At 40.7% G+C, this 16,392-nt stretch overlaps 2 protein-coding genes across 2 annotated transcripts; both read left to right on the top strand.

The window, feature by feature from the left end:
• The first annotated feature begins 316 nt into the window (after window positions 1-316).
• Window positions 317-15,343, top strand: LOC145440186 (uncharacterized). The gene is made up of 11 exons (XM_080317764.1): window positions 317-657; window positions 729-930; window positions 1,051-1,163; window positions 3,802-3,975; window positions 4,868-5,007; window positions 5,701-5,911; window positions 5,983-6,017; window positions 12,062-12,204; window positions 13,036-13,188; window positions 13,996-14,130; window positions 14,611-15,343. The coding sequence occupies exons 1-11, from the start codon at window positions 511-513 to the stop codon at window positions 15,210-15,212; spliced, it is 2,055 nt and encodes a 684-aa protein (XP_080173890.1). The 5' UTR covers window positions 317-510; the 3' UTR covers window positions 15,213-15,343.
• On the top strand, window positions 8,150-11,968 carry LOC145440641 (ubiquitin carboxyl-terminal hydrolase 31-like). Its single transcript, XM_080318335.1, has one exon. The coding sequence runs from the start codon at window positions 8,408-8,410 to the stop codon at window positions 11,018-11,020; it is 2,613 nt and encodes an 870-aa protein (XP_080174461.1). The 5' UTR covers window positions 8,150-8,407; the 3' UTR covers window positions 11,021-11,968.
• Window positions 15,344-16,392: the final 1,049 nt, after the last annotated feature.

Raw genomic sequence — 16,392 nt, 5'->3', positions numbered from 1 at the left:
AAGCGGCGCAGGAACGTAGGGACGTTCTCTACCAGCTAGTGACAAGTCGTTACCTAGGTTCTTGCTCTTTTTCTTTCTTTATCGGGTCTTCAGAAATTCCCGCCTACTCTAATCCCTATTAAACTCGTGTGGTTGACTTTTCCGGTGTTTCAGATTTTATTTTATGTAAATATTTCACCATTTCCATAAAGTCGCTGTTCCGGCAAAATATCATTGAGCTGTTTTATAAACAAAATATGAGCAAGTGTTTTCAAGTTTTCCGTAGTTTCCGCGTTTTAGTGTTGCTCTGCTCTACGCCAAAGTCACTCAACTATGATATAGTTGAGTGACTTTGCTCTACGCTACAAAGTTCAATGACCTAACGTTCAGCAATTTCAGCGTTTTTAGGACTTCCCCTGTTCCGTTTTAGTTGCAGAGATGCCGTTAGCCGTCAGGGTCAGGGATTGATTGAATTGGAAAAGTTCTCGTTAGCACCGGGTTCGTGTTGAATTAGCGGAGTACGTTCCCAAAATGTGGCTGTTGTTGATCGCTTTGCCGGGAACGTATGTACTTATCGCAATCTTGTTGCAATTCTTCCCGAACATCATTTTTGAAGGACTTTTTCTGAACAGACTCTGTCCGCCACGCAGGCTCCTTCACCTCAACCAACCTGACAAGGTAAGGTTCTACACTTCAAATGAACACATTTTCAGTTGTTAACACGACTTTTTTTTAATGGAATGACGCAGGTGTATGGACTTCTTGGAGCCAAATCATTGAGGCTCCATTCGTCCAGTGGCAACGAAATCGGCGTTTGGCACGTACCCCCGCTCGATTACAGGGATGAGAATCTCTCGGATGCAACAAAAGTTGTGGTGTATTGTCATGGAAATGCGTTTCACCGGGGCTTTAACCATAGAGTGCAGCTATATAAAAAGTTTACAAAGTTAGGTAGGTGTGCTGCTTTTTCCTGGTAACAAAATAAATGCTGCAACAATTGACCCATTGGATGAATCCTGTTGAAGCAACCTCATTCTGAGTGTTTACCTCTCACAAATTATTTGTTGGTAGGTTTCCATGTCGTCGCTTTTGACTACAGCGGCTTCGGGGATTCCACAGGAAAGCCGAGCATTTCGGCTGTTGTAGAGGATGCAGCTACGGTTTTAAAATGGTCTATGGAGCAGGTGCTGAATTTGATTCCAATTTATAATTACTTTTATTAATTGTGGAAAATGACTCGACTCGATTTGAGACACTTTGTGTACTGACTCGACTTGCATTCGAGTTATATGACTCGAGGCATTAACTACTTTATTCATGTGATTCCCCTTATTGTAGGGTCTTTTGCCTGTTTAAATAAGTCTGTTAAAAGTGATAACTACGACTATATTAGGAATGCGAGGTATTCAATATCCCCAAGCATTGTAAAAAGTTGAGTTGAACATGACTTGAACTTGAGACTGAACATTGAACACCCTGATTGGGCTCAGACTCGAGAGTCTCAACACTATGACTCATACTCGACTTGACTCTCGAGTCTTAACTATGACAGTAAGGTGGACTTGTGACTCGAAAGGTCGGAACCTTGTGACTTGGTTACAACCCTGACCGACAAGACAGTGTAATGGTGAAGTGTCCGGCTTCTTGATTGGTAGGTCGTGGGTTAAATCCCTGGCCGTCACTTACCAAAGACCTGATAACTAACCCTGGTATCCATGACTTCCCCGCTTGCCTCTCGGCATTTCCGGGATAGCATGGAGGGTTGGTGCAAGACTTGAAAATCTTGCAAGGCTATATCTGCACATGCACCTTCCTTGTCCAGCGGCATATCCACAACTCGCATCATACACTCATGGTATGCATTATACACAGATCGTGTGTACATGTGGTTGCCGGTGAACTCGGCCCTCGGTGAATTCGGCCCTTGGGAAATTTTGTATTAAACAAATTATATTATTATCAGGTGATTTGGCAATATTGTACAGAGGTCAGGGCATGCGTAGATCACGCAGTCACGGCGTGATAAGATCACGTATTGCGTAAGCGCGGGAGATAACGCGCTGCTCGTAATTGCAACTGTAGGTTGGGGTGGGATATTAGGGCTGGGGGAGGGGGATATTAGGGTTGGTGGTGGGTTAGGGTCCGAGTTGGGGTTAAGGTATCCCAAGATTAGGGTTAGTGGAGGAGGGACATAAGGGTTGGGGGAGGGGGGATATTTGGATTGTGGGGGGTTGGGGTCCAAGTTAGGGTTATGGTACCCCAAGATTAGGGTGCCCTGACATACCATAATAACAACCATAATATCTAGGGCTACCATATTTTGGACGTCTGAAAAGAGGACCATATTTTCTAAATATTTTCGGAATCAGTGCGACAGTAGCTTTTGATCAAGACCAGATTCAGTAAATTCTGCCCTCTGGAAGATAACTTTTGAATTGCCAGAAATCCTACAATCGCTGCCGCAAAATAATTCCGAATATAGCCTCAGGGAAGCTGCGAAATCGATCGTTGACATTCCATGTTTACATTCGATTAATTCCAGTAACCAATCATGGTGAACCGGTAGCGTGCGTGGTGGAGTCTTCGCTATCAGGCTCTCATACTGCGAGATCTGCTACGGCACGTGATTCTTCCCTATCCAAGATTGACCAATCACTTGATAATAATATTAGTAGTTCAATAATTCATAATAATGACTGTTAATACACTTTATTACAAAATTTTCCAAGGGCCGAGTTTGTGAGGCCGAATTCACCGAGAGCCGAGTTCACTGGTAATCGTACATGTATATCATGAGTCTGTATATGCCGCAAAAATACCAAGGACTAAAAATCCTCACTTTCTTTCCTGAACATTCCCTTCCTGGTTTGATTAGAAATCAATTTCAACGCCTCGAGTGGAGTCATTCCATTTTTCTTGACATTGTATTTAGTGAAAGCAATATTTTCGGTTAGCGAACAGATTTACTATATAGTTGTAATGTCCATTTTGAGGAGACCTGGGCAGTGGGCCTATAAAATGTTGCTTGGATTTTAGAAATGGTCACCTACCTTTGCATGTTAATGTGTGAACTAAGACTGTATGAACGGTGCAAACTAAATCAGAAATGCATGTACTTTGGAACCCGTATTGTTTATATATGTACCGTGTGTACGTAGCCTTTCATATGTGTAGTCTAGATTCAAAATCCAACCAATATAGCAAAGTGTGCGGTAACAATCTAAGCCGCGGACCATGTAATTCGTTATCTAACAATGGAAACAAAAGGGTTTGAGCTATACCGTTTGAAAATAATAACATTGATGTTAGATACGACGAAATCATGCAGTGCAGGACCCATTTTAGAATTGCAAGTTATAGAGCAATTAGTCTCTGCATAAACTTGGGCTTGTCGACTTCAATCAATGTTGAATTCAATTTTGTGCTACTGTATTCTTGTGTGGTTCGAACCCCGTTTGTTGCCATTTTCACATTACGAAATGCATGTGATTTTAATTGTGAATTGATTTTGTTGTTGTAAATGGACCATCACTTGCTCATTGCCCTATGAACACATCCACTTAGCTTGTGTAAACATAATTCTAAACTAAGTATATTAATACTATTGAGTAATATATTCATATTGAAATATAAAATATACATAGTAGGCCTACATTGTAGTACCAACTCGTATATTGAGTTGCTTTGAATTTTCTACTAGTTCCTGACAATTACCCCTGACAAGTGACTGCCAAAAACATTCATCCAACATCAGCATTGAGGTTTCGCCCATATTTGCAGATTGCAGTTGATTGGTCGATAATAATCAATTCTTTGATGCAGGTTGCCAACAAAGATTGCCAAATTGTCGTATGGGGTCACTCGCTGGGCACTCATATTAGCACAAGGGCGCTAAATAGCCACTGTCAAAAAGGCCGCAAAAAACCCGATTGCCTGGTTCTGGAGGCACCTTTCACAACTGTAATGGAAGCTGCGGAATGTTTTCCCTTATCCAAGGTTACTGATTCTGTTATTGTGTGTAGCATTTCTCATTAGAGCTTGAGCAATTGTAAGTATGGCCATAATATGGATGCGCTAGGGTTGTTGTACGTGTACTGCTGGTCACACACCGTGTTGCTTCATTCTGACAATGTTGTCTACATCACAATTTTTCATCATGCGCTTCGTAATATAAGAATGATGCGATGCCCAAGAAGTCTTTCTTCAGATAGGATACTGCGGTACGTTGACCATAACACCATGTCTACCTATTTGTTTTATTTGACCATTTATGATTCACAATGAGCAGACAATTAGCCGTTTACAATGGTAGACCTATAAAGTAGGCTACAAGCTGTAAAATATCAAATGATATGTTCACTGACAGCGCAAAATCTACGATACAAACGAAATTCAGACGTGAAAAAATTTTTGACTTTATGAATAATTTTGGCTAATTTTGACATGTCAAAAAAAAAGCGCCCTAATTATCACTATCATAAAGGGGGCGTGTCTACAAAAGCTTGAGAACCACGGCACTAGGTATACGCTATGGACTCCAGAGGGTACTATTTAAAACTTGTCTATTTTTACGACAAGGTTATGTCGTCTTCATGATTGAATATTCACGCACGGTTGCCTTGCTCTCGTCTTAGGTACGTGGCCTAGTTGGTTCTGCGTTGAAGTTCTGAATTCAACGATATATTACTTATTGGTTTCGCATCCCGTTAAGGTCGTGTTTTCCAGTTTTGAAAAGTGAAACAAGTTTTCGGAAAAAGCAGCCGGTTAAATACTCGAGTTCAAAATTTTGTCAAAATTTAGTTGTTCAATGTCAAAATACATCAAAATTTTTTTTTTAGTGCAAAATCTTCCTGTATTTTAGGCCCTACTCATCGTGGTTCCAATTTAGATATCTCTCACCTTGTATCCTTTCTTCAAATCAAACATGCAAAGCACTCTCCGTCGCCATGACTCTGAATGTTCAACTGTAGATGCTCTGCCAGCCGTGCCTGTGCCTATCTTGATCATGCATGCGGAGGACGACAGCAGGTTTGTGAACAATTTGCACATTTCTAAAGCAATGTATGATTTGTGGGCATTACACAGGGTTGTAACCAAGTCACATGGTTTCGAGTCGCAAGTCAATTTGACTTTCATGGTTTTGACTCTCGAGAGTCGAGTCCAGTTCGGGGTGCGAAGGGTTGAGTCCAAGTCATACTGTTTATTACTGTTCAGTCTCGACTTTTAAGTCATATTCAACTCCTTTTTATAACTCTGCTCGGGTGAAATGAATCGCGTTAATAATTGTCCTCATTTGCCTCATTCCTAACCTGAGAAGGTCGGCCAAGGAGGACTTCTACTTAAAGTACTCGATAGGTTTTACTACTTCCTCTATTTCAAGTGCTTATGATTTTGGGCTACTTGTACTTCACAGCTTTCAACGATGACTACTTTGACCAACTCTACTCTTAACAAGCTCATTCAAACATCTAAAAGACAGTTTCTGGTCGGATTTGACTCGAGTCATAGGACTTGATCGCGTCTGGCACAAATTGACTCGAGTCAAGTCTAGTTGTTGAATAATTGCGACTCGAGTGGAGTCATGACTAGAGTCACTACAACCCTGGAAATATGGCAGACATATTTGTATCTCAAGAATTGTATGCGTCCTCTACCTAGAAAATTGAAACTGAAATTTATGGAAATTTTGTCAAAGGTCGTCATAGATGTTTTTCCGTCCAGATTGGATTTTGATCTTGGAGTGAAGCTTTACAACGCAACAATTCGTAATCCGGCCACGAAATCGACGTTCATCCGCTTTCTACAAGTTGACAAACGATACCAAGTAAAGCATTACACTGCAAAGTTTCCAGAAATGCAACGATTATTTCAAGAATTTCTATGCGATGTTGCAAACCTCTCGGATAGCGATAAGTGTCACGAGATGATCAAAGTTTAGTGTTTTCAGCGTCAGTTTTCTGATATGGCCAAGTGTATTCTGTAAATTTTGAAGTCTTGTTTCAGGTTTTTGCGATGTCCTCTGTAGTCCGATTTGCTTTGTCAGCAACATGCAGGGACAGTCATTCACATTACATTATTTCATATCTGCACTGTAATTAAGCCGTTTGTTGCTTCTTCATTATGTGCTCCAAGTTTTATCGCCCTATGCAAGTTTTATTATAGCATTGGAACTTTTGATTTGCGTTCCGTGTGTCTGATGTGTGGAATGAAAGGGACCAACCGGTTACGAGTAATTCACAAATGTTTGAAAATGGCAACTGTACCCATTTCGTGGTAAACGCGATTAAAACTTTTTGTTTTGTTGCTTGTCTAATATGTGCCAGGCTGCAGTAAGTGATCATTCAAGCTCGTCCATTTTGACAAGGTTTTCTGTGGCGTTGACATTTGAGCATTGAAAACAAATACATCATCTGATTTGACAAGTTCGTGCCATTCATTTTCGAGGTTTGTAAATACTGTAGCATCGTAGTTTGGAAAAATAAACAGCGTCGAAGCGTCAGTGACAGCTTTTGAAATTGCAGAAGCAGTTTTTCCTGCAAGTAGGTGCTGTTTTCGAAAGAATATTACGTTGCCACTGAAACAGTATCCAGCAAATCCTGGTGTTTATAATGTTTAAATATATCAATTCGTGAATAACTCCAGAGATTTGAGATCTCGTATTGAAGTAATAGGAATTTTAATTTAGCATGAATTCTGTTCAGTTATGAGGGCAACATAACTTCGATTTTCTTTATATCAATACAATGGGCGTCATCACCGAGGAGACAGAAATATCGATAAAAAAAACCAAAGATTTCCTGTGCGGGTTTTGCGAATGTCCTGATGCTGGTGTCATTCTGACTTCTGATTTATGATTTGAATATACGAATATGATTTCTTATAATATAAACTTATGATCTATCCCAGTGGTTCTCAACCGGGGGTCCGCGGACCCCTGGGGGTCCGCGAAGCATTTTCAGGGGGTCCGCGAGACCGCGAAATTTTCAAAATGGTGGAAACATTTTTTGGGATTTGGGAAAACACGAGGCAGTTTAACTTTATTACTTTTAAAACTTCATGACTCACATAACCAGATTGGCCGTCTGAGATCAAATAACATATATTGCAAACTCAATTTACTTCCAATAGCCTACTAATACAAACATATTGCTGCTTAGAGATGTTTTGTGGGGGTTTGTGCAAAAATAGGAAGTTGGAGTAGTAAGGTCCAGCAGGGTGACTTCGAAATATTTGCAACCATTCACATTCTTTTGTGACAGTGGTTCTCAAACTGGGATGAGGTGAAAACATATGAAGGAGGGCGCAAAACCACAGTCAACGAAAAATTTTTTTTCGCGCTTCGCGCGATTTACTTATCATTAGAACTTATTGCTCTGTGTGTAACTTTTCATTTCATATTTGACAATTCTCTCTTCGACAGCCATAACGCTCCATCCCGTCAAATTATCCGCTGGGCTTCTTAGCATTCTGATTGTGTTATCGCTAGCATGAGGTCGATATTTGCACAAGACAGATAACGGTTAGTCGATAATCGAGATACTTTGATCTGAAACTTGGGGGTCCGCGGAGGTCCATGAAAGTCCCAAGGGGGTCCGCGGAGACAAAAAGGTTGAGAACCACTGATCTATCCGATATCTTCTGCTTCGGAATGGATATTATATAACTGAAAAATCGATCGAAAATATTCAGAAATAGAGATTTGAAATTGACGGGCCATCGCTTCCATTCATGCGTATCGGAATTTTCGAAAATTTATTTAGAACACTGATGCCGTATATATTTTTGTTATCTACCTTTACACTTTGTTTTTTTCGTATTGTGAAATTCAACATATGCGTACTGACGGCGAGGCATGTTTTCAAATAATCATCAATTTTAGTGATGCGGCGGTAAAGGCAGCTACTTGCTAATAGCTATATACCAGACCAGTGTCGGAAAAGTATGTATGTGGCTTTGCACAGATAAGTGGTGGATTGGCGAAGAAAAAGTAGGAATATGACTGTGAATTTATTTAAAATCGTGTCTTATTGAGGCAACTCGCGTTAGTTTCTATTTCACTTTCAAGTTTTCTTTCACTCGGGAATCCGTCATAATATATTTAATGCTTAAGCAGCTTGTGTGGCCTATTAGTTAGGGCGTAACTGTAAACTATCTAGGGACCTAATGCTCCTTTAAAGATCTTTTCCGTTATGGTGAAAGAATGATGGAGTTTTTCAAATGAGTAATTGATATTTGATTAGAAGATTAATACCGTGATCTTCGTTTCATTACTAAAACAGGATTTTTAACATAGATCATTCAAGAAAATTATTTATTACGGAAGTTTTCCAACATCAAGCCACCACTGTATACAATTCTGACACTGATCATTTTATATCTGGATGATTTCATCAAGTTTCGCGACCTTGAGTTGATTTTGGGCTGAAAAATGTCAAAAACGAAATCTCGTCGCAGTTCATTCCGAACTTTCGGGGCTTTTTTGACGTCACACATGAGAAAGAAATTCTCTGTGAAGAAATCCGAGCGGAAAATCCCAGTAGATCAAGATGCTGTCGAAGCAGGATTTATCGACCCCCAGAACAAACATACTCCAGACACGTTGGCGGAGACAGCTTCTTTAAGCAGTAAAACTGGATTGTTGACATTAACGGACTCATTTTTGCCGCCAGGCGTATGTGGATTAGCAAATCATGGAAATACTTGCTATATAAACGCAATCATCCAATGTCTCAGCAATACTGACTTAATAGCCGAGTATTTTGTGATGGGTCAGTACAAGTCCGATCTGAAAAATGTACGTAAAGATCGCAGCAAGAAATACGGTACTGGGGGTGAATTAGCTGAACAAGTAGCTGTCATCATACGGAGCTTGTGGACGAATCAGTACGATGTGTCCATGACAAAACGCCTTAAAGAAATCATGTGTAAACATGCGAGTCAGTATAAAGGCAATGAGCAGCACGATTCGCAGGAGTTTCTACTGTGGGTTTTTGATAAACTCCACGAAGATTTGAATATATCACCTGTAAAAAAGACATCTTTGTTATCACGGGCCTCATTTAGGCGTAGAAAAAAACCTCAAAGTTTCGGGAACTCGAATTTACAATCTCAATTGGATATGATCCCGACAAGCTTTGTTCAAAAAGTCTTCCAAGCTCATTTCAGATCGACTTTAACCTGTCCGAATTGCTCCAAACAAAGCCACACGATGGACCCGTCATTATGCGTCTCGTTACCTGTGTCTTCCAGAACAACACGCCCCATTAATGTGACTGTGGTTCGACTTCCTGCTCGTAAGCGCGGAGAAAGGAGCAAATCTAGCAACAGGCGAGTGAGAATTGGTATTGCTGCGCCTCTTAGTGGAAAGATACAAGATTTACGGCGTTTAGTGGCTGGGGAATGCAGAATTCATTCTCGTCTCCTCTTCTTTGTTGAATTTACAGAATCTGGTTTCGGGCAATCGTACAGTGACGATGATTTAATCAACAAAATTCCGTCTAGCTCTCAAATTCACGCGTTTGAAATGCCAGCCCCTCCTAAAATGACGGCAGGAACATTACCTCGTAATTTCGCGAGCAGACACAAAAAACGTCCAAGTTTCGGTCAGAGTCCGAGCATACCAAGCAACACTGCGGACGAAGTTTCAACCCCGAAAACGATTACTATTGTCTCAATAAATAAGGACGAGACTTTGAGTAAAGTTTTTGGGCAACCCGTGATTTTCCACTGTCCGAAAGATGTAAAGAACGAGGATTTACGTGCGCTTATTTCTGCTAAAAATCAGAGCATTTCCAAAAAAGACAACTTCGCACTTTATGTCGCTGATTGTAAGATTGATCGTGAGCTCGAACAGCCTTTTACAAGTCCGAAGATTGAAACTGAGCTTGAAAAATGCCCGATTGGCGGATCACTGCATTTGAAAGTAATTGTTGAATGGAAATTAGAAAAACCGTTGACCATCGAGACTCCTACTGTTGAAATTGAGGAAAGCGTGCGTCTTCAGAGAGTTTTACATCAACAACCGGTTACTTGCACTCTGCAAGAATGCTTCGAATTACTCACAAAACCAGAGCGGTTATCTCCAGAAGACGCCTGGCACTGTCCATTCTGCGAACAGCAACAGCAAGGGCTTAAAAAGTTGAGCCTGTCTACTTTACCGGACGTACTGGTGGTGCATTTGAAGCGTTTTTCCGCCTTCAACGATAAAAGAAACAAGTTAAACACGAGAGTTGATTTCCCGATTACAGGACTTGACATGACTCCTTACTTGCTGGAGTCTTGTAGACCGAAAAACGGGATTGTGAACGGTTTGAGTGGTTTTTCTCACATGAAAAACAGCGATTGTTTGTATGACTTGTACGCGGTTTGCAATCATTTTGGCAGTTTGAATTCAGGCCATTACACTGCTTGTTGTTTGAACCCTTTGTCCGGAAATTGGTATCGATACGATGACAACAAAACCGAGGTGATATCGGAAGAAAACCTTTCCCAGCAATCGGCGTATATTCTGTTTTATCAACGAAGGTCTGTGAACTACATGTCGCCGTCTGGCGGCGGCAGTGTTACGTCGCTATCATTCTCTCATTGGTCGAATTGTTTGCCACAAAACCAAGGGAAGAAAGCAGCAAGTCAGAGTCGTTTACACGAATTGCAAATCAACCAGAATATCTCGAGACAAGCGACACCAAATGTTGATAAAGTTCATTCGACACTCAACAAGAACTCAAACAACAATTTGCGCCAGGTTTCGCGTAATATCGACTCCAATGCCCGTTTCGGGTACAACTCAGGCAGTTCTGATTTGCACAATAAAGAAGACAATGTCAAAAAAGCTCACCCTGCGTTTGTGCCTCCTTCTCTGCGCCATGGTGATGTCACAAGCGGATTTGTGAGGGGTGTTGTCAGGCAGCAGTCTGTGCCGAGGAGTATCGCAAAACCAGAACTAAGCGACAGGAGAAATCCAAGACGAGTCTCAGAAAGGCACAGAGGTCGACCATCAAGCCAATATGCAGACTCATGCAAGAGGTCGACTTACTTTTGAATGCATGACTCGGTGGTGTCAATATGTTTCGTTTATTTTATTGATATCTTGCTACCATTTTGACTATGAGATCTTTTTTTTTATGCTGCCCTTTATCGTGCGTACGCCAGGGTTGACAACGAGTCACAAGGACTAGGATACTCACTTTTCTACAATGTGCTCGCTCTTTAAAGTTATGGTTTTATGGAGCATAAAGTAGTCTTTGGATAGGCTGCGATCCCACGACCGAGTCTACTTTCTGAAACTACTTGAATACTTTTCAAAACTTCATTTTCTACTTCTGCTTGAAAGTAGTTTTGACATACCTTGGAAATGACCACTTCTACTTGTAATGGAATGGCAATGTGTGACGTTACTTCTACTTACGTACTGACTATGATTTCTTTGACCATTTCTGCCTGTGAGTAATAAGAAATAGATCTCTGACTCACGACTACTAAACAGTATTTAACAATAAATAATATATTAAGTAGGATTGTAAACAAGTCGCAAGTAAATCTGACTTTATAGTTTTGACTTGAGTCGTGTCATTTTCAATCCACCATGGAGTCAAATCCAAGTCATTGTGTTGATTGTTCGGTCTCGAGTTCAACTCACTTTTTCGCAACTCTGCTCGAGTGATATCTGGTGCCACTCAGACTCTAGTCTCGCTACTTATACAATGACCCGAGTACAAGTCGAGTCGATATGAAAAGTGACTCAAGTCGAGTCCTTTTTCATATCCAAGAAATGACTCAAATCAATTCGAGTCTCCTACAAATTGCGACACGAGTCATTCCAACCCTGGCGTAAACGTTATTTCTGTATGACTGTTTTCTTATCAGAGTTTTATGAAATATCTTCCGATTAATATATCCACATTTGTTTTTGATGCAATTCGCTATCACAATTTTCATAATCATGTTCATTATTCGAATCAGGTCGTGAATATACAGTATTCTACTCAAATTCTGAAATGATGTGATGGAAAGAATAGACATGAGGTTCGTATGTCGAATGTTCCTGCCCTTGAGCTCTTTCTGATTGGTCGTTTGTTGGCAGGTCAAAGTTCGTTGTGTTCTGCAGGGGAATCACCTATCTGGCTCTCTGTCGGATCTTGTTTTTCTTCTACGTTTTGTTACCGATTGTCTTGAAATTGTTTCCGACGATTTTTCTGCATACAGTCTTCTCGTTCAGATATAAAGGTGAGACGAATTGATCTAAATTCTGTATCAATTTGGTCTATGTCAGAGATTATCATCATGGATCAGGATTGTTACCAAGTCAGAAGGTTCCCAGTCACAAGCCAATCTTACTTTTACGGTTTTGACTCTAGTCAAGCCGAGTCATTTTCAATTCAACACCGAGTCCTGTCCAAGTCGGGAAGCACCAGGTCAGGGTGTTGAGACTCGAGTCCGAGTCATATTGTTCACTGTTCATGTTCAAGTCTGGCTCGACTCACTTTTTCAAAGCTCTTACGTGAATCGAAGGCCTCTCCTTCGCAACATGCTCATTTATTAAACCGATAAAAGACAGTTTCTGGGCCTATTTTTCAACTAACTGACCTGATTTACGAGACTTGAATAAGTCATATGACTTGGTCGACTCTTGTGCAATGACTCAGGTACAAGTCAAGTCAATACACAAAGTGACTCAAGTCACTACAACCCTGTCATAGATTTGGATTTGATGATTTTTGGCAGATTTGCATCGGAGTTGTGTTTAAGATATTTTTAAAGCTAGAATTGGACTTGATTTCTGATACTTTTCAATTCAAATATTTCGGGATTTAGATTTTGGAAATTTAAAATAAACTCGTCTTGTGTCTATATTCAAGTGCAAACCCGGTAATGGGTGAAATGTGTTCAAAATTTGCATGAATATTATTAATGATTTGAAATTTCATGTTCAAATCCAATTTCAAAATAATCTTGATTACATATCCAAGCCGAATCATCAAATCCACGCTCATCTCTGCTTCTGACCATAGAACTCTATCCAGTTGAAGATGTGTTCACACTTCAATTGATTTTCAGGGCCAGCGGTTTTCACTCGTTTGTCGAATCCGGAGAAAGATTGGAATTTCCCAGGCGCCACCAACCACATTGTATTGTCACAGAGCGGAAACTCCATAGGGCTTTGGCATCTTCCTCCTGAGAAAGCCGCGAATTCCGATCTGTCACTCGCAGGTTCCAAATCGAAATGTTTGATATGATGTGTTCCTTATGTATGATATGTCTTATGTTATATATGATGTTTATTTTTGGCACTCTTATTTCTACCTCGAACTCGTAGCAAAACCATCACCTTCGTTTAGCAAGGCCCTCTGATATGGAACTCCATTCCATATTAGACACAATTCTTTATATGTATTTAAAACTAAGTATTATAACTAGCTTATTAAATCCTAACTAGGCTGAAAACCTATGCTACTAAAGTAAAATGTTTTTCCTTTATGAACTAGCAATATTATGTGCGTCAGATCACATATTTTGTGTTTTGATCTTGATATATTTATTATATTCCTTATTGGCTCGTCCTTTGCAGAGTCTGTACCATGACATATTCAAAATCACTGTTTCAGCCTCGATGTCCACAACGTAGATGGAATCAGTCCTAACAGCTACAGCAGACTCGATTGATCACTATATCATTTCACTGCAATTTCGTATCACAATACCTATACATTGTGTGCAGATAAATCTACTAAATTGTATATGTTTTATCACAATTCTACAACTACATTTCCCCGACTGCGACTGGTCAATCTTTTCTGAACAGCTTCTTGGAGGTACAGCACTTCAATATACAATTACATAGTATATTCATATTGAAATGATTACCCCTGACGAGTGTCAACCCGAAAATATTCGGGCTCATTTCAAAATTAATATACTATTCAATTCAATCTTTTCTGTGTCATGTGTAGGCCTAGTTGGAATTCCGTGTTTGAAGTTTTTTGCGACAATGAATTGATTTTTCTCTCTCTCTCATAGAAAACGTTATTGTTTATTGTCACGGTAAAGGAGGGAATCGAGCTTCAGGGCATCGAACCGAATTCTATTCGAAGCTCACGAATCTCGGCTTTCACGTCGTCGCGTTCGATTACAGTGGGTTTGGAGATTCTTCAGGTGCGTGACAAATGTGGTCAACTGGAAAATGTAGTTTTTACAAATTAGATTAGAATTATCCCTATATAGTTTTACCAAATGAGATAAGAATTCAAACTTCGTCTGAATTAGATTACTAGTTCTAAATTCACAAAAACTTGGAGATTGAATTCAGTTCATATAAAATTAGAGCTTATGAGAATGGCAAATTTCTGTACAGCAAGCTTGACTTGTTTCACACTATACAGTTATCCTGTAGCATTTTCAGGAAAACCAGAAATTGGAGAAGCCTTCTTAGGCTGCTGTTCAAATGGTTATGTTTTAGGCTACTGCTACTTGATATTTTTCAGTTTTTAGGCAAAATTATCCCTTGAATACTTCTTTTACTTGAGTACCAATGGTGACTACTTTGACCACCTTCGCTTTTTACACAACTCTAATTGTCCAAGTCTGAACAGATGTAGGTGACTGAATCTCTGTCCAATTTTGTCTTTTTTTCAGGCACCCCGGACGGTAGGACTGTGAATTTAGACACAATCACGGCGTACCAGTGGACAGTTCGGCAAATGCGTGACCCCGAATCAAAGGTCATCGTTTGGGGGCATTCTTTAGGGTCTGGTATCGTAGCAAACGCGTTCTCTCAGATATCTGACTCTGTCAGAATCAAGCAACCACACGGCGTTGTACTCGAGGCTCCGTTCACTAACTTGTATGATGCGTCGAGGTCAAACTTTTTTTTTCGAGTATGCAAAACGTTGTATCCATATCTTTGGACTAAAATGTTCAAGTCAGCCGCAAAGAAGAGCAAGATGGAATATTTTACCGAAAAAAATCTATTGCAATTGAAAAGCCATATTATATTGCTGCACGCAGAAGACGACCCTAAAGTACCGGTAGAAATGTCACGGAAGTTATACACAAAATTGTCGACCAGTCCCGGTTCCAAAACTCTCAGCGCCCGCCTGTACCGGATATCCGAAGAGCAAAATTGTGGGCACAACCGAATATTTACGTCCAAAAATTTACATGATATAATGCGCGATTTTTCACGGACATTGCGTGCCAAGTCAGATTTGACGCAGTTTAAGGAATCCGTTCTCTGAATCGGGTTTACGAGTCGATAATATGTTTGCTATGCGAGATTATTGTTCAATATTGCTTATATGCTCTTGTTTTTGTACAAGCCAAACTACAATCATTTCATCGTATTATGAAATAAAGATGCTACACAGAGTCAGCTTTGATTTCAAGATAATTTCTTGGAGAGCTTCAGAACTGCGGGATTAACTGCTGTTTTTATGTTGTTGCCTGTGGGTGGCTTTATAATTTTTTGCTCTTGGGGTAATAGATCTGATCAATGCATCGCAAGATGGCGATGCAATGAAAAGAGAGGAAGGTGTCGGAACGACTTGGAGTAGACTAGGCCAAGGCGAGGACAAACAGCAAAATGAGGGGGCCATGTGACCGAAGGGGGGTAGGTCAATATCTCAGATCGTGGGTCAGTTCAGTAGTCTCGAGCTCTGAGTAGTATTTATTCAGTAGAGTCTGCTTGTATTTTGATTTGATGTGGACTGTCGGATCGGGTGAATTTGGGATCTGGAATCCGGCACTTGGAATGTATGTATTCGGGTTAGGGGTTACTTACGTTGCGTTTAAAGTTGAGGTTATGGGGAAGAGAGTGCCGGATTCACGCACCGAGTCGTTTCGACATCTTCCTGTCTTTTCATGTTAACGCGATCTTGTGGTCTTTCGAATCGACATGAATACATATAAAAGCAATGATAACTAAGATTACCAGTTAACTCGGCCCTCGGTGAACTCGGACCTCGATGAACCCGGCCCTCGGTGAATTCCGCCCTCGGGAAATTTTGTATTCACCGGCAACCCTAATATCCCACCTCCGGCAACCCCAATATCCCAACCCTAATATCCCACCTCCGGCAACACTAATATCCCATCTCCACCAACCCTAATATCCCACCTCCACCAACCCTAGTATGCCACCTCCGGCAACTCCAATATCCCACCTCCACCAACCCTAATATCCCACCTCCACCAACCCTAATATCCCACCTCCCCGAACCCTAATGTCTCCCTTCCCCTACCCTACTGCGGAATATGCACTCGGGGCACCATGCGGACCAGGTATGACGTCTGATAATCTGCTAGAGTTGTAACCTGAGTCCCACGTAATGGGTGGCTGGGTAGATATACTTAGCTCCTTTCGTAGTAGACGCATGTCCCTGCGTTAGTCCTTGATCTGACAACTTCAACGTGAATGCA

This window comes from Botryllus schlosseri, chromosome 6 (genome assembly GCF_051294905.1).
Source record: "Botryllus schlosseri isolate E-star chromosome 6, Bs_hap1, whole genome shotgun sequence".
Lineage (NCBI taxonomy): Eukaryota > Metazoa > Chordata > Ascidiacea > Stolidobranchia > Styelidae > Botryllus > Botryllus schlosseri.
Note: the sequence above shows the minus strand (reverse complement) of the source record. Positions and strands in the feature narration are given on the sequence as shown.